This window comes from Macrobrachium nipponense, chromosome 4, assembly GCF_015104395.2.
Source record: "Macrobrachium nipponense isolate FS-2020 chromosome 4, ASM1510439v2, whole genome shotgun sequence".
NCBI classification, from domain to species: Eukaryota; Metazoa; Arthropoda; class Malacostraca; order Decapoda; family Palaemonidae; genus Macrobrachium; species Macrobrachium nipponense.
Window position 1 is genome coordinate 134,989,028 of NC_061100.1, and position 22,703 is coordinate 135,011,730.

At 38.7% G+C, this 22,703-nt stretch overlaps 1 protein-coding gene across 1 annotated transcript in view; it reads left to right on the forward strand.

The window, feature by feature from the left end:
• LOC135211206 (cytochrome c oxidase assembly protein COX20, mitochondrial-like) overlaps positions 1-19,967 on the forward strand; it is a 54,854-nt gene extending 34,887 nt beyond the window's left edge. The window contains exons 2-4 of the mRNA XM_064244437.1: positions 673-874; positions 11,453-11,622; positions 19,631-19,967. Coding sequence (XP_064100507.1) covers positions 854-874; positions 11,453-11,622; positions 19,631-19,751 — 312 coding nt within the window. The 5' untranslated portion in view covers positions 673-853 and the 3' untranslated portion in view covers positions 19,752-19,967. The remainder of the gene's footprint in view (positions 1-672; positions 875-11,452; positions 11,623-19,630) is intronic.
• The last annotated feature ends 2,736 nt before the right edge of the window (positions 19,968-22,703 follow it).

Consider the following 22,703-nt stretch of genomic DNA (forward strand, 5'->3'; position numbering starts at 1 on the left):
TTATCGTAATCTTACCCCGACCACTCTGCATTGTCCCTGTGACCAAAAGAAAAAGTGACATATGAAGTAAGGTGAATTGGGGTTGTATTTCTCCTCTCACCCCATATAACCACCAGTTAACGGGGTGCCAGTTGAATGACAGATACTCTAATATGAAAAGCTCTGGTTTGTATGCTTCAGAAAAAGACAGTTAGCATTATTTTTTTCATGTTTTTTTTTTTTTATAAAAAATGTAGTAATTAAGATAAAAAAGATGCATATATGTATAAGAGCAGGTTCTTATTAGCAGACTGTGTTAAGATAAAAAAATGCTTATATAAGAGCTGGTTGTTAATAGCCAACTGTGGTAAGATGATTCAATATTTTGAAGCTTAATTATTGTTTTAGCGTATGGGATGTATCTTGCATGCCTGTCTCTAAACCAACCATTCATCTCATATTTGTAGGCATGGTTAAACATAATATTTACATAAAGGCCATTGTGAAGTAGCAGATCTTCAGGTAGCATTATACTGTCGCTTGAATAAAATGTAGGTGTTTATCTCTTCTGTATCATCTTACTAAAGTGAGCATAATCAGTGGACATCATCAGATAATGGTTATGAATTACTACTATGCTTAGGTTATTTATACCTTTATTGGTAAATATTTATTGTAATACTCCTGTTTTAGGATGAGGAAGATTAGGAGAAAGTAAGTGTACAAGGATCACTTTCACAGGCAGATACATTGATAGCAGCAGCATACTTCCAAAATATTGGCAGTGTAAGGGAAGGAGGGGTTAGCCACTTCATATATGTACTTATGCTGTAATAGGAAGGACTGAAGTCTGGAAAGAAAGCTGAGCCAGATAATGGAAGAAGTAAAAAGTACCGTAAGTACCATAGTGTTATTGCTAATGTATAGTATGTATTAGGCTCGTTTTATCACAAATCTGTTACTTTAATGTGGGCTATTCACATTTCATGTGAGTGCCCTATTCTACACATCAATTTACCTACAAAATAGAAGAAAATCAGGTGGCACATGTTGGATAGTGGATGATTATACAGCTCCATAAGTCTCCAGTAGGTAACTGAATCACTCTGTCTTTTTACTGGTTAAGAACTCCCACTGATTAAGGACCACCGAGTTATTTTCAGTTTTTTTTTTTTAATTTCCTTTCTTTCCTTATTTATATCCTTTTCTTTGGTACTGTTGTTTTCTACTTTAGTTTGATAATCAGGTCTCCATTTGCTCTGTGATTGTGTGGCGGGATCACAAGCTTTTAAACAAGCAGGCAAATCCCCCCCACATAAACTTAATCAATCCAGCTACCAAACTCACCTTCAGTCACACTTTCCTCTTTACACTATGGAATACATGCAGAACAATTGACCTACCTACACACAGAAATAAAAAACCCAAAACACATGTACTCACCCAACTCCAGATACTCCGGGCTATGCGGTGCTGTCCACTGGTCTAGGTCACTGAGACACCACCAACAACAAAGACAACAACCATGAACCACAACCCCACAACTCAACAACAACAACACAACTACCAAGGAATACAACCACAACAAAAGACAACTGCACAAACAATCACTAACACAAAAATACAACAACACAAAAAGGCAACACACGCACCCACTAACAACACCAAGGAATCACAACAGCTCACCAACAATCCTCAACAACAACCCTCAACCACAACAACTAATAACTCACATATAACCCAACAGGAACTCACAAGCACAACAAATCCAACAGCACAGGTACAACAATTCTAAAGCAAACAATATCAACTAAACAACAAATCAATAAAACACAAAACTTAACTGACTTTCAATGCCTTTAATAGACTGCTGCCGACACTACTGACTTTCACAGGCTCTAAACCAAGACTGACCAAAGACTGCCTCAAAACTCCCAACAACCAACACCAACTGCACTAGCAGACAACCCAGAACTCACCAACAGCCAATTCAATCGTTAACCATCCATCCACCAATTACGCTCTCTCTCTCTCTCTCTCTCTCTCTCTCTCTCTCTCTCTCTCTCTCTCTCTCTCTCTCTCTCTCTCTCTCTCTCTCAAAGATGTTGTCAAATGGAACTCCCATAACTCCTCGATATTTCCTCCCTTGTTACATTTGACAACGTCTCCTTACACTCGTAACACCCACAGATGCTCGGACGCAGGCCCCCTGGATCTTGTTTGAGGGCCTTCATACACGCACACAGTTACACTGCCATTCACTTCTCCCAGACGACTTCCAGTTAGACTCACACTACCATCTCCCTCACTACCATCCTCCTAAATCCCATTCACTATCTCATCTACCCCTTCTAACTCTTGTCCTAATATCTCTCGAAACTCTGCCACCAGTTCACTAACCTCATTTACACTCCTGCCAAACTCATGAAGAGACTCATTCACATTGCCAACCACGTCCTTACCACCTGATTCCCTTCCTGCCAAAAAGCTCACTAAACCATGACAACTCAAACTCACACACACTACAAGTATCATTCCTCCCTTCAAAGTCATCCGTATTACACGCCTTATCCACCATTTTTTACCCTAACACTAACCCCTCTATCATGCAACTCACGTTTCTCCCTTTCATTCCCTTTCCTTACCTTCTGTTTTCTTCCATACTCAACCAACACCAACTGCCAATCTTCCAGACCCATTTGCTCACTGATGCTCGGCTCACATTTATTCACCCTCACCACTTACTCATCGCATTCTCCCAAACATAATGTCGCATACTAGAGGACCCACCCAACTGAATCCCCTTTTCACTTAGTTTCCCAAATTCCCAGCCTGACTCATCCTCTTTTTGCCTACACACACTCGCCACATGACCTTCCATTCCACATTCAACACACTTTGCACGCGGCTCCTTACACATCTTAGCATAATGCCTGTTCTTCCCGCAGTTGCCGCAAACTACGTTCATGTGGGTACCCGGACATCCACTAGCTATGTACCCTACCTGTCCACACCTGTAACATGCTCCTAATCCCCACCGACATTCATTCTTCCTGTGTCCTGGCTTACCACATCTGTAACACTGCTGCTCTCGCTCACAACTAACTGACCCTACTCTTCCGACACACACACTCCTATCTCTTATCTCTTTTAGGGCTAACTACACTCACATTACTTGCTCTAACACTCCTACTAACCACTTGCTCTGCCATTCGCCTCAGCCCTTCCAAAACTGCCTCCCTATAGCTTTTAAACTCTGGTATAACCTCAGCTACTTCAGTCCTAACACTAACACTTCCACTCACTTTCATGCACCTATCTAGCTCGTAATCCTCTACTATTTCTAAAATGTCGTTCCACGTCAACCTTTCATTTGTCCATCGCATTTTCTCCTTATCTTTCAGATTTACAACTCGTATACGCTCTCTGGTACAGTCGCCAACAACTTTCGCACTAACTCTTTACACTCATTTATCCCTTCGTCCCCAAACTTTTTCCTAGCTAATATTTCTAGCCTACAGACATACACTGACAACGACTCACCAACATTCATTCTTGCCTCTTCAAAATCTTGCTTTCTCCTATATCTAACGCTACTCTTTATCCTCTTTACCTGTTCTACAATCCTGGCTTTCACACTCATACGGCACATTCCCTACGCTCATCATTAGCCCATACATACTCAACAAAAATCCCATCAAAAAGCTACCTAACTCTCTTGCCCAGACTCTTGTGTTATCCCCATACTTAGCCTCACAATACTTCTCATATTCTTTAAAAAAGTCCTCTATGTCCCTACTATCATATTCCTTGTATTGTGCACATCAGGGTACCTCTCATATACATGGCCTTTCGTACTTCCTGCTCACTCTCACTCTCACTTTCGTTACTTCCATTCTGACCCTTCTTTCCCTCTTCCGAATACAACGAATCCACTCACGTCCATACTCTTGACTGCACTCTTCTTACCCTTCTTTCTACCCACCTGTTTCCACCCACTGCTATCCAAATCACTCCCAGCCCTTTCCCCAATGTATTCAGTCCTAGTCTCATCCTGTCCTTCACCCTTACTAACCTTCTCTCCCTTAGTCTTCTTCTTTTCCTCAGCTCCCTTCTTATTGTTGTCCTCAGGTTTATCCTTATCTTGTGTCTTCCCCTTCTTTCCTTTAATTATCACAACTAAATCACCTTCATCACTCGTACTCTCATCCACTCGCTCTTCCACTTTCTTTACCACTCTTGGCCCATCACAAGACCCAGTAGGCCTACCTCCTACTGCTCCCTCTCCCATGAATCCCTTCATCATCTCCTGCACTGCATTCATCATTACTCCGAATTTTTTGTCCATTTTCTCAACCATTCTCTCTTCCTCTCCTTTCACCTCTTCTTTCACCTCTTCTTTCATTTCCACTTTCGCACTCTTTAGCATTCCTCTTATTTCCTCTGACTTGCTCTTCAGCTCCTCACACTCTACCCTTAACTTCTCATTCTCCACTTCCAATCTTTCCTTAGCTTCCCTCATCAACCGCAACTCCTCCTTCAGCCTCTCCATCTCCTTCAACCCTTCCGTGCTCACTTTCTCTACCAATCACACAGCTCACTACCCCAATCGTCCTGCAGCTGATGCACCAGCAGCCCCTGTTCGGGCGCTAAAAAACAATGTGGCGGGATTACAAGCTTAAAAACAAGCAGGCAAATCCCCCCCACATAAACTTAATCAATCCAGCTACCAAACTCACCTTCAGTCACACTTTCCTCTTTACACTACGGAATACACTCAGGAAAATTGACCTACCTACACACAGAACAAAAAAAAAAAAAAAAAACACACAAACACATGTACTCACCCAACTCCAGATACTCCGGGCTATGCTGTGCTGTCCGCTGGTCTAGGTCACTGAGACACCACCAACAACAAAGACAACAACCATGAACCACAGCCCCACAACTCAGCAACAAAAACACAACAACCAAGGAATACAACCACAACAAAAGACAACTGCACAAACAATCACTAACACAAAAATACAACACATAAAGGCAACACACGCACCCACTAACAACACTAAGGAATCACAACAGCTCACCAACAATCCTCAACAACTCACAACCACACCAAGAAACCACAACAGCTCCCCAAAAACAACAACAACCCTCAACCACAACAACTAATAACTCACATATAACCCAACAGGAATTCACAAGCACAACAAATCCAATAGCACAGGTACAACAACTCTAAAGCAAACAATATCAACTTAACAACAACTAAACAACAAATCAATAAAACACAAAACTTAACTGACTTTCAATGCCTTTAATAGACTGCTGCCGACACTACTGACTTTCACAGGCTCTAAACCAAGACTGACCAAAGACTGCCTCAAAACTCCCAACAACCAACACCAACTGCACTAGCAGACAACCCAGAACTCACTAACAGCCAATTCAATTGTTAACCATCCATCCACCAATGACGCTCTCTCTCTCTCTCTCTCTCTCTCTCTCTCTCTCTCTCTCTCTCTCTCTCTCTCTCTCTCTCTCTCTCTCTCTCTCTCTCTCTCTCTCTCTCTCTCTCTCTCTCTAGGATGTTGTCAAATGGAACTCCCATAACACCATAATTGTTCCTACACAATATACGAACCCTCGGTCCTTTACATAAGGAATTACTTTCAGTTTAGGCTGGAATACGTCCGTTAAATTCTTGAACAAGGTGGTTAGGCAATAACTGCCGTCTGGTAGGTAGGCAGGCCCACCTGCCTGGATGTAAACACTCCACTTTGCTTTTGCTGTCTTCTGATGAAGACACATGTTTATGAGCTCTTGCTGACCAGCCATTAATTACAGTTTTCCCGGTGGGATCTTTAATTTGTGATGTTGAATGAATATGTATATATTGTGTTTAATATTAATAGTTAATTGACTTTAATAATTAATATGCAAACCCACTTTTTGTGATAGCCTTACTAGCTGCCTTTCTGCTTTGTGTTAAGGGTCAGTGGCAAGGGTGTGCCAACACCCTTATTACATATTTTTGCCCTTTAACGTTAGGATGAGACGTATTCATCTGAAATTTATGCTTATGCTTTGGAAATTACTGAGGGGAACTTCGGAGGTTTGTCCTTTGTTTCTTCTGGTATTTCCTCTTCTCCTTCATCCTTTTGCTAGCCATTGGACGAAGATAGAAGAGGGGGCATGTGGTGTTGATGTTTGAGGGAACTCCTCTCATTTTGGAGGACAGTGCCCTTGGATGTGAGAGGAGTATCCTTATTTTTTTAAAAGGATATTTTTTTTTCTTTTACAGGCTAACAGTGGTGATAGTTGATTACAGCATTAGATGGTTGGACATGTCTTCATATTGATAATCCTAACCTTGGAATTGTACCTGTGACTTGTAGCATGCTGTTGGACCCCCCCATATTCGCGTTCTCCAGATTCGTGGGCTCGCGCATTCACGGATTTCTGTCTGGAACATTTCCCCCATTATTCGCAGAAAATTTGCCTATTCGCAGTATTTTTCTATGAGAAATATCCACAAATTCCTGTTCTTTTTTATCAATTTCATCATAAAATGCACTTTTTGTGATAAAACTATTAAAAAAACCAGGTATAAACATTTTTAGGGATTTTTCTTGAGTTTTAACTAGCAAAATAGGAGGTTTTAAGCATTTTTATAGGGGTCCCAACTATTCGCAGGTTCTAACTATTCTCAATTTCTACGGGATGATGAAATTTGGGGTCTTGCCAAGAGCTTAAATTCTTTGGAATTTCTAGCACTCTCCCAGTGTTTTGGTCTACGATCTGCAAACACTCAGGCGGGACGAGAATTCCTGACAATTGTTACTACAATACCCAGGAATTTCACTTGAGTGCTTGAATTCCTTGGAATTTCTGGCAGTCTGAGAGTGTTATTGTTTTCTATAATTTCCAAACAGGTGAGACAGACATCCTCGGAATAACTGTTATTACAAAAATTGGGAGTCTCACTAAGCCATTAAATTCCTTGGAATTTCTGGCGTTCACAGAGTGATTTAGTTTTCTGTGATATCCAAACACTCGGGCAACAGGCATTCCCGATAAGTATTACAATAATTGGGAGTCTCACCGAGCGCCTGGATCCCTAGGTTTTGCTGGTGCTTGCTGAGTGCTTGGCTTCATTATATTGATGAGTACCATTATGCTTTCTCACCTAGAGTGGAAATTCTTACGAATTGTAACGGTCGCCGAGCGCTCACTATTACGAGTGCTTGGTTAGGGAGACGACCCTTTACCAGTACAGATGAGTTGCTTCTGAGTCTGGTTTGGAGTTATGCAGAGTGTGGAACTGTAAGCAACACCTAGGTGAATGGTCAAGTACCGTCCTCATGTATTGGACCGTAGGGTCTGAACACGTAGAACAGCAGACACATAATTCCTCTTTATTCTTCGTCTCGGGGTTTTGGCCTCAAAGGAGAACAGTTAATTGGGAAGACGTGATGGTTCTTTATTGATGATTACCACTCATAATTATGTAGTGGTGATCTGCTCAGCTCATTCAATTCGGCTCAACCAGACAGCTCTGCCGCTCGGCTCTAACAAATGAACTCTGCTCTTGATTGGTGCGGTTCCTTGCCTTGACGTAGTACCCTCCCTTCCCATGTTGCAGCGAGTTTTCACGGGGTCGTCGTCTTTCATCTTCGTCATCTGATGCCTTTTAACCTCCCTCTTCAAAGGGGTCCATGTCCTAAGAAGAGGAAAGTATTCTCTGCCCCTTAAGAAGTCTCGCCTCGAGACTTCTAAGGGCCTGCATCCTTCCTCTGGGGAGGAAGCAATTGGGTATTTCTTTCACCTGCTCCTTCCGGAGCAGGAACCTGGATGCTATCCCCAAAATATAGTGCCTCGTGAGCCCCAGGAGTTCAAACCCAGGTGTGTTCTCCTGTCTCTGGTTCTAAGGGCGCTGCTCATGGAACCAGGGCTGTATCGGGTATGCTCATGTACGGGTCTCTCCGAGTGTACAACCCCCAAGGGGGGTCGTACATCCACAGTCAGTGATAGGTGGTCTTCTCTCCATCATGATAGTGCTGCTGGGCAAGAGAAGGGACTGAGCCGCGTTGGTGGCTTGGACCCACTAGTGAAAGCCAAGAATGGCTATTCTTCATTTGCCAAGATCGATGTTGCTGTTCCTCAGGACAAGGCATTTGAAGGAGATGGGAGGAGGTCCTCTGTGTAGTCCTCTTCATGAGGTTCGATCACGGAGAAGATAGATGCGTAGCAAGACATGGCAAGTTCTCACCGTCTTTTACTGCATTTAACTCCGGTCAACTTTCGCTCGCGTTCGCATGAATGAAACGGTTGTAGGAAATGAATGCTTCATATAACAGAGTGAGAACATCGCAAGTTCAGAGAAGAGCGGGCAAGAACAGTCAATCCTCCTCTCTTTTTTTCCTTCTACTTACTGGTTATACTGGTATTAACAAGGAAATAAGAGGAATTCTATGGAGTCTATTCCTCAGAGTTCAAACCCAAGAGACTATGTTTTTGGTTCAATCTTAGGATCTTACTGAACATACATCAATCTGTTCAGGATGGATAGCACCGAGAGGTTTGAACATGTCTCCAGTGCAGTCCCACTCCTTCCTCTAGCAAGGGGAGGAAGGAGACTGGCAATAATGCAAACCCTTCCCAGAACTTTGCATTAATGCCTCCGACACTAAATATTCTTCCCAGCCCTTTTTTGGATGAGTTATGATTCCTCGCTCATTTTGAAAAGGTCCAGAGGTCTGACTCTTGAGCATGCAGTTCCTATACTCCGATCAAGTTGTCAGAGGCAGGGCACTCCTCCTCGCTCTTACGACCAGGAGGAATAGCCTAGGTGTGTAGAACTCCAGTCAGTTCTAGAGGCTCACTCATATTACTCCCACCAATTGGTGAGTCTTCCTTATGTAAAGGACTGAGGGTTTGTATATCATATAGGAACAAATCACAATTTTTGAAAGTAAATTGTATTTTTCCCAACTATACAAACCTGAGGTCCTTTACATTAATGCTCACCTCATGCCACACCTTATTCTGAAACCTGGGCCGAAAGGCAAAGTGGAATGTATACACAGGGGCAAGCGGGCCTACCCGCCTGCCACACGGTACTAGTTACTGCCTAACCACCTTGTTCAAGAATTTAATGGCCGTATTCCAGCCTATGCTGAAAGTAATTCCTTATGTAAAGGACCTCAAATTTGTATAGTTAGGAAAAATACAATTTACTTTCAAAAATTGAGATTTTTAAATTTTTTTGCAATGAGTTTATGATACATAATTATTTTTTCATGCTTTTAAAGTGTTTAAGTAGCAAGAAGTGCTAGCTTGGCAGTGTGGTGGTTGCAGTTTAGTGACATCATTTCTGCTAAGTGACGTATACTTTTTCTTTTAGTTTATTGTATAATATTTATTTATGAAGTTTTATTTAATTTCCTCTAAGGTGTTGTATGGTAAATTCTTGTCTTAGTTCATTATGTATTTCTATCTTGGGTCAAAATCGGACTGCTTTTCTTTCTCCCCTTATTGATTTGTCACTCATTGTTGCATTGTTGTGTAATCTTTATTAATGTTTTTGCAGGGTTTGCTGGTAAGTTTCATTTGTGTGATTTTCTTATGTTATTTCTTTTTAATGGTCAAAATTCTGTTGACTGCTTTTTCTTTCTCCCCTTATTGATTTGTCACTCATTGTTGCATTGTTGTGTAATCTTTATTAATGTTTTACAGGGTTGCTGTAAGTTTCATTGTGTGATTTCATGAAAAGTTTAATTTCTTTTTAACATTAGGTTACGTAATATTAAGCATCCAGCTTATTGATTGTGTTGCTGCGAAAAATTGAGAGGATTTTGTTCATTAGATTTTCTTATTTCTTGGCTCAGCCTGTGTCGCTCCGTGAAATAGGTTCCTTTGATACTATTTCTAGGTATAAATATTCTATCTACTTACTTAATGTTACTGGTTGTTTTCAGATTTATGATTTTACTATTTCACTCATTATTGTGCATTTGTTAAATTTCCACTCATTTTTCCACAAACATTGTTCTTGCATTTTTAGTAGGGTTTTGTTATGTTATATTTTTGCTATTACAAGATCAGCTTGTCAGGCGAGCACTGCTTCTATGAAAATGACACTGTAGACTTATTGAGATACTACAGTCTTGTAAGGTCCTTTTTGGTTTCCAGAATGAATTTTTCTTTGCCAAAATCATCTCCTGTCCACTGGAATCATTCCTGCTCCAGCAGGATGTGTTTGAGTTGAGTCCTCATGGCAAGGATAGATGGAGACAAAACCAATTTTAGGTAGGAACATATTTCTCTTCACCATTTTCTGCAATAGAGAAGTTGATTCCTGCAGACACTGCAAAATAGATGAGGTTCTCTCTTTAAGCCAGACATCAAATGACTGCACTTGGTAACTTTTTGCACAGGATATCAGATTGAGTCCCTGCTTCTGTGCTGCAGAAGAGTATGTATGTGTTTTGGTTTGCTATTTATTTAGTCCTTTGTTAGTCCCCAGGAAGTCATGTATGTCCAGACCCAATCATCCAAAGGGCAAGCTCCTATTCCTTTAGGATCAATGCCAGAATAGCAGCAAGCCTCCTTCCACTAAAATAGCTACTCAAAAAGTCTTTAAAGTATGTAGTTATAGATTTGAGTGCAAATGCAAAATTTGTTAAAAACTAAAAATTGAATTTATTGGCACATAGCTATCACTTTACTGGGTAATTTTTCTTACCCCAGACCAAGAGATTTGTCAGACAACACTTGATATGACCATTTTTCTGCTGATAGAAAGACATCAGAGCTTAGATGTGCAGTTGATGAGTTAGCTTCTTTTTCACCCGTTGCACATGTCTGGAAAGGGAGCTCACATATATAAAAACAGTTTGCAGTGTTTACTTGGTACTCAGAGAGATTTTTTGTTTTCTTATTATAAAAGTTTCCTCAGACAAATCCATTTATCACAGGAACAGGCCTCTGCACAGCCCCACTAACCCTTTTATCTATGGTTTACTTGAAAAGTGGAGTAGGTGACTAAGATATATATGAGGGTCTAGGTGGTACATCTTTATTGAGACTATCAGACTTTTGTTATAAATCATGTTTGATCAGCTTAAAGAGGCAACAAATGACATATAAGTACATATGACCTAGGAGTTGGTGCTGTGCTTCTTGTTTTAGCATAAGCCAAATAAGTGATTTGTACTTATGGAATATTAAATTGATTTAATTTGTATGTCTGAAGAACAGGAGTTGTTACATTTTCATCAGATACATCTTAGATATCATATAGAATTAAATTTCTGCACTACCTTTAGGATTGGCATATCTCTAATTAATTTGACTATTAATTGTGATACTTAGACTGTTACTAATGCTTTATGATCTCATTGCCTTAATTCATTTTTTTAGTTGTAACTATGGAATAAGAACACTTGAGTAGTATGTTTTATGTTTGCAGAGCGTCCTTGGACGTGACTTGTCCAAAATTCCCTGCTTTCGAAACACATTCCTATATAGCATTTCATCAGGGATTGGGTCAGGCCTTGCATACTTCATGCTTACATCAAAAACAAGACAAGCGTCACATGTTGGTGTGGGGGTGTATTGTGTAGTTACTCTTGGATACTGGTGAGTACATTGATTCATGTTTTTCATGCTGTATTAATACTATATACACACAACATCTTGATGTATAACATATTTATTTTTAGAAAATCTTGCATTTTTATATCCAGTCCATTCATAGTTTACAGTAATGCCTTGAGGGATTTGATAGTAGGAAAGGGATATGTGTACTGAAGAAGTGAGGATGTAGATATTTTAAACAGAAATGATTCTAAGTGTACAGCAATAACTAATATGCATACAAATGTGGATGAAAAAGTATGATAATTGAAAGGTTCATTATGCGTGGAATATTGAGAGAAGCAGATGGTAGATCTATTGTTGTAATGTTCTTTTATCATGATATTTTATTCAGTGTGTGTTTTTTCTACTATAGGGTGTATTTTGAAACTAGGTTTGTTTCCATACAGTACTATACAAACCCATGGTCCTTTACATAAAGAATTTCTTTCAGCGTAAGCTGGAATACGGCTCTTAAATTCTTCAACAAGGTGGTTAGGCAGGTTTTTATAAGTAATGGAATGTAATGGTCTTTGAAAAAATTACACCCTTGAGAAATAAAGAATCTCCTCAAAGGTTGTGAACCAGTAGCATTGTAAAACAGACCAGTAACATCAAGAGGCAAATATGTACTAGCAATGGCATCACAACAATGAGAAAACAGCTTAGGAATTCCAATATATATACATGATAAGATAATTTTGAATATAATATTCAGTTTTGACTAATCAAGGTAAGAACAGAAAACAACAACTGTATCATCTACAACATATAATTAACGAAATAAGCAAGTTAAATTATTTACAAGTATTAAGGACATAAAAGTGCAAGATGCTGATGCTGATTAACCTGCTATACTGCAGTGGTTCATAGCTCTTCTGTTGCTTACTGGAGGCAAAAGGTTCTTGTTAGGTTGAAGAAACTTCCTTAGGCAGATGCATTGCAGGAGTTCCACAACATTCTTGATGTTTACTATGTTTTGATATTTGGAGATACGTAATTAAGTTAGGTCTGAGAGGATGGGGTGTTTCTCAAATATTGCGGCAATTGCCTAGTTCTGCCATACCCTGACCACTGAATTATACCATCTCTTTGGAGTAGATTCTGTGATTGGTGTAGTGAGAGGGTTATTAACCCTCTTACGCCGATTGAACGTATTAAACGTCGAGTCAAAATGTCTCCCGTATGCCGATTGGAAATATTATACGTCAACTCAAAAAAGTTTTTTTTCAAATTCGTGGAAAAATACTTGTAGGCCTACCAGCCGAAAACTTTTGAATCACGCGCCTTGGGGGATGCTGGGAGTTCACGGATCAAGGCGTTGTTTTGTTTACAATCGTTACGCAGGCGCACAAGTGCGAATTTCTTTCTTATCGCACTAAAAAGTATCTGTGACACATCTCGGAAATTATTTTGTCACTTTGACATCATTTTTGCACCATTTTAAATTATCCGTTACATGGAGTATTATATATCAAAATGTGCGCAATTTCATGTAGAACACAACAAAAAAATACTCATGATTGTAGCTTTTATCAGTTTTACATATAAATAATGATAAGTGCCAAAATGTCAACCTTCGGTCAAATTTGACTCTACCGAAATGGTCATAAAACGCAATTGTAAGCTAAAACTCTTATATTCTAGTAATATTCAATCATTTGCCTTCATTTTGCAACAAATTGGATGTCTCTAGCACAATATTTCGATTTATGGTGAATTTATGAAAAAACTTTTTCCTTACGTCCGCGCGGTAACTCTTCCGATAAATTTTTTCGTGCGATTGTCCTAATGTTTGCACCATTTTAAATTTGCCGTTACATAAAGTTTTATGTATGGAAATGTGCGCAATTTCATGCACAATACAACTAAAAACAACCAATGGTTGTAGCTTTTATCAGCTTTAAAATATTTTCATATAAATAACGATAAGTGCAAAAATTTCAACCTTCGGTCAACTTTGACTCTACCGAAATGGTCAAAAAACACAATTGTAAGCTAAAACTCTTATATTCTAGTAATATTCAGTCATTTACTACTAGAATATTCAATCATTTACCTTCATTTTGCAACGAATTGGAAGTCTCTAGCACAATATTTCGATTTATGGTGAATTTATGAAAAAAAAACATTTTTCTTACGTCCGTGCGGTAACTCTTCCGAAAAAAATCAGACATTTTTTCGTGCAATTGTCGAAATGTTTGCACCATTTAAAATTAGCCATTACATAAAGTTTTATATATGAAAATGTGCGCAATTTAATTTAGAATACAACAAAAAATTATTGAAGGTTGTAGCTTTTCTCTTTTTTGAAATATTTGCATATAAATCACGATAAATAGAAAAAAACCACGTTCGGTCAACTTTGACTCTACCGAAATAGTCGAATAACACAATTGTAAGCTAAAACTCTTACAATCTATTAATATACAGTCATTTATCTTCATCTTGAAACAAATTTGAAGTGTCTACCATAATATTTAGATTTATGGTGAATTTTTGAAAAATATATTTACCTTCACTCCGCCGATTCGCGGCCGCAAATCTCCGAAATGCGTATGTCGCATTCTCCTAATATTTGCTCCTTTTCATATTAGGTGTTTTATAGAGTTTCATATATAAAAATGTGCGCAAATTCATGAAGAATACAAACAAAAATATTTGAAGGTTGTAGTTTTTCTCATTTTTGCAATATTTGCATATAAAAAAATATATATAAAAATTTTGACATTTGGTCAACTTTAACTCGTCCGAAATGGTTGAAAACTGCAATTCTAAGCTAAAACTCTTACAGTATCGTAATATTCAATCATTTTTCTTCATTTTGAAGCAAATTGGAAGTCTCTAGAACAATATTTAGATTTATGGTGAATTTTTGAAAAAAACATTTTTTTACGTCCGCGCGTTACGAATTCATACATCATTTTGTGATAATATTTTTTCTTTGTTGCTTTGATCGTTTTACAATGTGTTATATATCAAAATGATTGCAATTTAGTGTACAATACAACGAAAAAAAAGTAACTCGTTAGCTAACCGTTTTTCGCACAACTCGATTTGAATACAATTATGTATGAATTTTTTTTTTGTAGCTACCATATATCGCATTATTTATATATGATAATGATATTCTCTTCATTTCTGATGGTTGCATACTAAACTTCAGGCAATGGAAAAAAAAGGAGCCAAAAATGAATTCTTAATCTTGAAAACTAAGTGCGCTGTGATTTTTTGAAAAATTTATTTTTTCCGCTTCCGCGCTCACTCCAAACCCGCCTCGGCATACGGGAGACGTTTTGGTTTTTAGGGCTTAGGCGTAAGAGGGTTAATCACTGAACTCCCACTTTTCTTGTTTTGCTGACTTCCTCCTGTACCTGTGGTGTCAGAAAAATCTATCAGTTTTTGCAAGCAAGGGCTACCAGAGCCATGCTGATGTAGGTCTTTGAGCTCAGAATGTTGATGCAACCTCTAGGTTGCCTTATAAGTTAGGTGCTTGTCAGTATGATAACTTTTTCAACTTCTTCGTATTTTCAATTTAATTTAACCGTGATTTTGAGTTTTAATGGCAGGCAAGTGGTGCCAAACAACTTTTTTGATCTGTAATCTCAGGGTACCAAGGTATCAGTGGGACAATTGGTCCTTGCTTTGAATGAGGGGCCTGGCCCAGTAGATTCATCATCTTCATAACCATATCCAACTGTCATTTATTCATATTCTTTACAACATAGAATCTGGGATAGTTTCTCATACTGTATTATTTTTTCTACGTTACAGTTTTCTATTCCTTTATTCACTCTTAAGAGTACCCTGTGGCAATACAAAGGCTCTGCTTTAACAGCATTCCCTGACTAGTCTTAATAACTTAGGAATTATATGAAAACTTCTCAATTGTTACTTTGTGTATCATGGTTTCTGTCTCACAAAAGTAGTGTTCCGCTCAGAACTTGGGAGCCCCTCGGTTTCGCTTCACTGACAGAGATGCCACTTCACTAATTTGGTATGCTTGCCAGTGCTGTGAAGAGAGGGGTTTGGAACCCAGTCAGTACTGTCAGCAGTGTGTTCCTTGCTGTCATCGGAGCTCCTTCTGGCTTGCCGACAAAACTGTCGTCATGTGGAGATACTATTAACCTTACAGACGGCTTTTCTGATGTGCAGATACCGTCTCCCTATGATGTTGATCTTGGTACTCTTTTGTCACATGAAATAAATTGTAATACGGTTTTGTTTTAATGTTTTTCTGCACTACACAATGTTTTTTCTCTCTCTCTGTAAGAATAATCTGCTGTGTGACGTCACGAATGGGCCTGTGACGTCATTGCTTTTTTTGACTGCATAGCTTGAAGGCTGCATTCAAGTGAGGGATGATCTCTCTTCCACTTCCTTCGGCGATGGATTTTCTTGGTAAATTCCTTGCTATTCTTCATGTGTACGTGTCCTGGGGAGGCCCTCTGGTTGCTGGAGGAGATGAAAGAAGACCTTTTTACCATCACTGAGACCTTCGCCTTGGGCTACCAGTCCAAATGCCATGACGTCACTCAGTACTTCTTTGCCTGTGACGTCCGTTTCGGTGACGTCTCTCCCACTGCCTGTTGCCGTGACGTCACTCTCAGCCTCATCTATGACGTCATTGCAGTTGGTTGTCAACTCATCAGAGGTGTTCTTTCAATAGTTTGTTGATTGGCTGGACTCTGTGTTTAGTAGGAGGTATCCCAGGGTTCCAAGCAGGAGGCATCGTAGGGCAAGGCCTCCATTGCCTTTTACTCCCTCCCCCGCCCCCTCGTTCTTGAGTTGGACGTTGGAGGATTTGGGACTTGTGGCGTCTTCTGAGAGTGAGAGAGGTGTTTCATCATCTTCCCAGCATGGACTTGACTCTCCCCTTCAAGTACATGAACGTGTTCCAGTCTGTGTTGATCTTCCCTCACATCAAAGCTCTCAGGGTGGTTCTTCGTTTGCTCAGCCTGTTCGAGTTCGTCGCATGATGAGATGGCTCCAATTTAGGGGGCGAAGGTAAACATGGCCGTGTGTGTGATGGAGATCGTACTCTTGCTGTTGGTCTTCCAGAGTCAGAGTTTGAGACTTCCAGGCAGAGAGTGATCTCCTTGATGTTCTTACTTGGATCATTCTACATATCACGGGTGTGTTTGTGATTCATCGTATGTCCGTGTACGTGATGAAGGTCCTACTCTAGCCATTCATCTTCCAGAGTCAGGTTGAGAGACTTCTAGACAAGGGTGGTTGGTCTTCTCCTTGATGTTCTCACTTTGATCGTTGTACATAATACGACTGTGTACGTGATCGAGGTCCTACTTTCTTTGCGCTTCTTCTAGTGTAAAGGTTTGAGAAACTTCTAAGCAAGGGGGGTCTTCTCCCTGATGTTCAATCGTATATCGTTCTACATCACACGACCATTGTCTGTCATCGTCCAGATATGTGGTTAATCGCATGACCATGTACTTGACCCATTGCATGTCCATGTATGTGATTCATTTCACATCCAGGTGTGTGATTCATCCCACATCCGTATATATGATTCATCCCATATTCATGCATGTGGTTCATCGCATATCCACGTACATGGTTTGTTGCACGGCTGTGTTCCAGTGTCTTCCTTTTCAAGGTGAATTCAGGATAGTATTCCATAATTCGAGAGCATAGTTCTTCTGGTGTAAGAGGTGACGACCTACCCAATGGTAATTTGGAATGTATGTGCAAATGGCAGTCTATGGATTCATTCAATCAAGCCATCTGGCCTTCATTGGGATTCAGACGTACTCTCTGGTTAGGTACTTGAGGCTAGACCAAGAAGGCTTCAAGCCAATGGAAGGTAAGGAACTGCTGGCCTTTCTGATTTAGCCTAGCCTAGATAATTGAGTTCGTAACCTAGCAAGTAGTTGAGTTCTTAGCCTGGCCTAGCCTAAGCTAGTCAAACATGACTTAACCATCTCGGCCTAGCCTAAGTGATTGGGTTCTTAGCCCAGCAAGTGGTTGAGTTCTTAATGTAGTGTAACTAGTTCTAAGCTACCTTAACTAAGCAAAAGAGGTTGAGATCTTTGCCTAGTGAGTAGTTGAGTTCTTATCCTAGCCTAACTAGTTCAAAGCTACCATAACCTATAGCTTAAATGGTTGAATTCTTAGCTTAGCAAGTGGTTGAGATCTTAACCTGACCTACCCTAGGTAGTCGAACCTGCTTTTTCATTCATCGTAGCCTGACGTAAGTCGTTGAGTTCTTAGCCTAGCCTGGCTAGTTCGAATCTGCCTTAACTATCTTCCTAGCCTAAGTAGTTGAGTTTTCAACCTTGCAAGTACTAGTTGGGGTCTTGGCCTAGCGTAGCATAGTTTAGTTAGTTCAAACTTTCCTTTCTATCTTAGCTTAGCCTAAGTGGTCAAATTCTTGCATAGCAAGCCTAAGTGGAATTGTTCTTAGGCTAGCCTAGCATAGCCTACAATGGGTGAGTTAGTGTGAACCTTCCCCTACCATCTTATCCTAGCCTAGACCTAGGGCAGCTGGTCTGAGCTTGTGTATTTTTTTGGTCATACTCTTCAAATTCCCAGATGTTCTTTTGCTTCTTGATTCTGCAAAAAGATTTTTCCTATTCAAGAGTTTGGGATTGGGTTAGTTTTGATTCCTAGCTAACCTACCTTTTCATCCAAGTAACCAGATCAGTAATGTAACTCGTATCCTGGTGTTCTTATCTCTGAAGTAGTGAAGATCCATCTGTGATATGGTTCCTTAGTCCAAGCATCAATCCGTCCACCCCCAAACCTGTTATTACTACTTACGAGAAGCAATCTGTCCATTAAGGGTTGAGAATATACAGTGGGCCCCCTTATTCGTGTTCTCAACATTCGCACACAATAAAGTCAGTGTTCCAAAGTCTAAACTAGAAAATTTTAAACTTGAACTTAACATTATGCTCTTTGCTTTCAATTTGGTTGTCAATGAACTTTGGTAATGAAATCAATGAATGAAGAACAAAGTTCTCGGAGCTAACAACCCTAAATCGTAAGCGCTGATGTGTGTGGGCGAAAAAATCCAGTTTACTGCTTTTCATGCACAATAAAATCATTGTTCCACAGTCTAAATTAAAAAAATATTTAACTGGAACTTAAAATTATACTTAGCTTTCAACTTATATGTTTCCATGGACCTCTGTAATGAAATTAATAAGAGAAGAATGAAATTCTCAAGCTAGTCTAATTTATCATAAATCGTAAAAAGCCAATTTCTGGCTTTTCACACACAAAATTATTGTTCTACAATCATACTAAAACACTCTCAACTGGAACTTATTTTTTATGTGCTTAGCTTTCTACTTAGGGTGTTTCCCTGATCCTTTGTAATGAAATTAAAGAGCAAAATCTTTGGAGTTCTGGTTTCTTTATTGACCAAAAAAAGGAATGGTGGATTGGTCAGATTTTGGTTGTATGCAAACAATATGATGGGTGCGTATGCAGTTAAAGCCACTTCTTACGGTTTTTGACGTAGGTAAACTGGGTACTCTAAGCATTTGGTGTGGATAAGAGAAAGTGCCCTCATATCCTATGTCCATTTATACTCTATCATGTGTTATAATGTTTATCATTATGACACAAAACCTGGCCACAAGACCAGTTAAAAGAGAATTCTTTGACATTAGTCTGGTCACCATGGAGATCTGGATAGACCATTAGAAAGCGATTACACTATAAAAAATGTCATTTTTTGAAAAACAAAAATCCTTCAATGTAATCTTTCTAGCTCCTCCAGCCCTATTAATTTATAGCAGCTCATAGACGATGTGATGTACATATAATGCGATTCACAGTTATCCGACTAAGGGGATTTGCCCATGTGTGCAGTACTATTAGCTGACTGACATTTTCTTTTTTTAGAAGAGGAATTGAAGTGTCTTGGATGATCTTGTGACCACAAAATGGGCTAATTACAAGTACAATTATTGGATTTGTGTGGAAAAAATTTTTTAAATAAAAATTTTTCTTCCTAATTGTTGTGAAATTTTTATATTTTCAGGACTTATTGTCGTTATAATTACTCAAAAGAGAAATTTGAAATGGGGCTCGTACAGTCTGCTCTTCAAAAACAAGCGTTGTTAGATAGTGAGGAGGGTAAGAAAGACCAATACCATAAATAAGTGTGCAATTGTTTCCGGTTAAATAGCTTACAGTACTGATGCTGTATATGAATTTTTCTGTAAAGTATTAGATGTATGTTCATTTGAAAAGTATTTTTGAGAGTTACTATGTCTACTATCATGATTGATAATGTAAATACTTTTATTATTTATATAGTTTAGAGAGTACTATATCAGGCTATGTCATTTCCTGTATTGCATAAAATTTACTGGTTATCACTGTGTTTTCATTAAATTTCCTGTATTGCATAAAATTTACTGTTTATCACTGTCATTTTGTGAGCATGTGGACTGTGGGATTTACCACTCTTGTTAGTGTTCAAACAAATTTCAAACCTTAATATTATTATTACTGTAAACTCATAAACAATGACTTCTCAAGCAAAATGGTTGAGCAACAAACCTGAACAATAAGAAGTAGGTGGCACACCAATTAAAACCCCAACAATGTGGACAGTGAAAGTGGTATGTTTCTAGAACCATATGCACAGAAAATACAGTGGTACCTCGTTTGTCGAACGTTTCATATGTCGAACTTTCCGTTTTTCGAACAAAATTTTCGAGAAAATTTTGTATCGTTTGCCGAACAAATGCTCGTACTTCGAACAGATTGATTATCTAGTTTATACTTGTTTTCGACGGCCTACTGGGTCTTCTTACAAGTTAAACTGTATTAATTTATTTTTTCATATTTAATATATAGTTTAATGATAACAATATTCGACAAAATACATTAAAGTATAAAGCATTTAATATAAAATTTAGCTTTCAATATAACATTTAGCATAAAAGATGTATAAAATTGTACGTAACCACGGTGACGTCACGCCCAGCTGACTTGAGACTGAACGAGGGAGCATTGATATGTTGAGGAGAGGGGAAGAGAGAGTTAAAATGTTACTGTATGTATTAAAAGCAATAACAATTCAAATAAAAAGTTAATTTCTCAATAAATTTAACGCTGAGTGAGACGGTCTAGCTGAACAATATTAACAAAATAGTAAAAGAAAGAACAAAGCTTTTCACAGTAAAATTTAGCACAAATGATTAACAAAATCATTCGTCATTGCGGTGATACACAGCTAACTTGAGGTAGAGGGAGGTAGCGTTTATATTTTTTAGGAATAATGAATGAATGATTTTAAGTTATCGTGCATCGTGGTATTGTTGAGGAGAGAAGAAGAGGCAGTAAAATCTTTACTATAATATGTACGTAAAAGCGGTACCAATTCACATAAAAAATAAAATTTTATTTCACAATAAATTGAACGTAATGATAAAACATGAAAACAATCAAATGCAATACAGAAAAAAGGAAAAAAAGGAAAAAAAAGTCTTAATTGAGCCAGTGCTCAGTGTGCCGAGTGGGTCTAGTTGATGCAAAGGTCTAGAGAATATAAGGTCTTGTGATGCGCAGCTTCAACTGGGGCACAGCATTAAACGCTAGGTGCGTGACGTCACAATAACCGCAGTCAGGCCCCTTAACCTATAGCAATCCTGCCTTTACTTTCTTTTTTTATTTTTCTAAATACTACTATGTTAAGAAGAATAATCATAAGAGATCATTAGAACATTTTTGCTAAATATCATTGAAATTATAGAAAACCTACCTTTGCTTTCTTCTTTTTATCCGTTATTAGGAGGAAAATAATCGTCAGAATGAAAACTATATCTTAATATTTTAAATAATCATGAGCGAGTTCTATAGAACATTCTAAACAATAATATAAATATATGTCTAAATTACACATTTAACAGATTCCATAAAATCACATTTTGCACAAATATAGCTATGTCGCTAACTTTTTCAATATATGCACCGCTTTTCTGGAACTACTAATGTGTGTGTTCAAATTTCGAATTCTAAAAACTGTATGGCATGGAGCAAAATATTTCGACTTCTGAAGTTATTTGGATGTAACTGCTAATTATATCCGCTAATTTAATTATCGCTCCTTTTAAGGCTGTTAAAACATTTTCCTCCCATGGTGAGAATCGAACATCCTATCCATACATCTCAAACGATCAAGAAACACCAGGTTTCATTAGTTTCCCTTCACTAAAGCTTATGGCACCAATCTTTGTGTCATCTTCCTTTGTTATTTTTGCTCCTAAATGTTCCAGTTGTGGAAACTTGCGAGCAATGAACCCGCCAACATATGGCATCTTCCTATGTTTGTTCTTCAACTTCCTGGTCTTTGAAGTCATCACTTTGATCATCCCTATTAAATACTGGTAAGCAAAATAAAATTGGTGATATACTGGGTTCTTTCTGAAGGGAATTTCCTTCGTCTTCGAATGATGCGTCTTGCTTGTCAGGGACGTGGGAAAATGAGGCGGATGTTACATGTTCACTGTTGCAGCTTTAAACGCTGCTCTTTGAGCTTACAAGTGAGCTGTCTTTTCCTAAAAGGTGGCCTCTGAGACGATGTTTAAATGCAACTGGAGATGGGTGCTGATCGTACGCTCCCATTTGACTTTTGCAACCAAAAAGGTGCCCCAACCCAACCTGATTTAGTCTGTAATTTAGAGTATACGTCATGCCAAGTTTTTATTTTGCCATTTTCAGCAAGTTAGACAAAGGATAGAGTATTGTACTTTTCTTCACTTTCATTTCTTTAGCGGTTCTATTCATGTCTTGAAAGATTTTGTCTTGCATTTACAGGTTTAGTCACGCAAGCATTTCTTTATGATTTTCTATCGGTTGGCAGTTGAGAATAAAACAAATCAAACTATCTATCAACAAGCCGAATGAAATGGCTTGTAATTTTCCAGCCCTTCTCTTCAAATATCCTTGGTTGTCGAAGTGATCAAAAGATTTATAAGTAGCTACTTTTGGACAGCAGTTGCGCGGCAAGTTTAACTTTCATTCTTTGCATATCTATAATAACATTGATGGTTTTTCAGAAAGTTTATATAAGCTGTCCCAAGATCACTTCATTCCTCTTTATT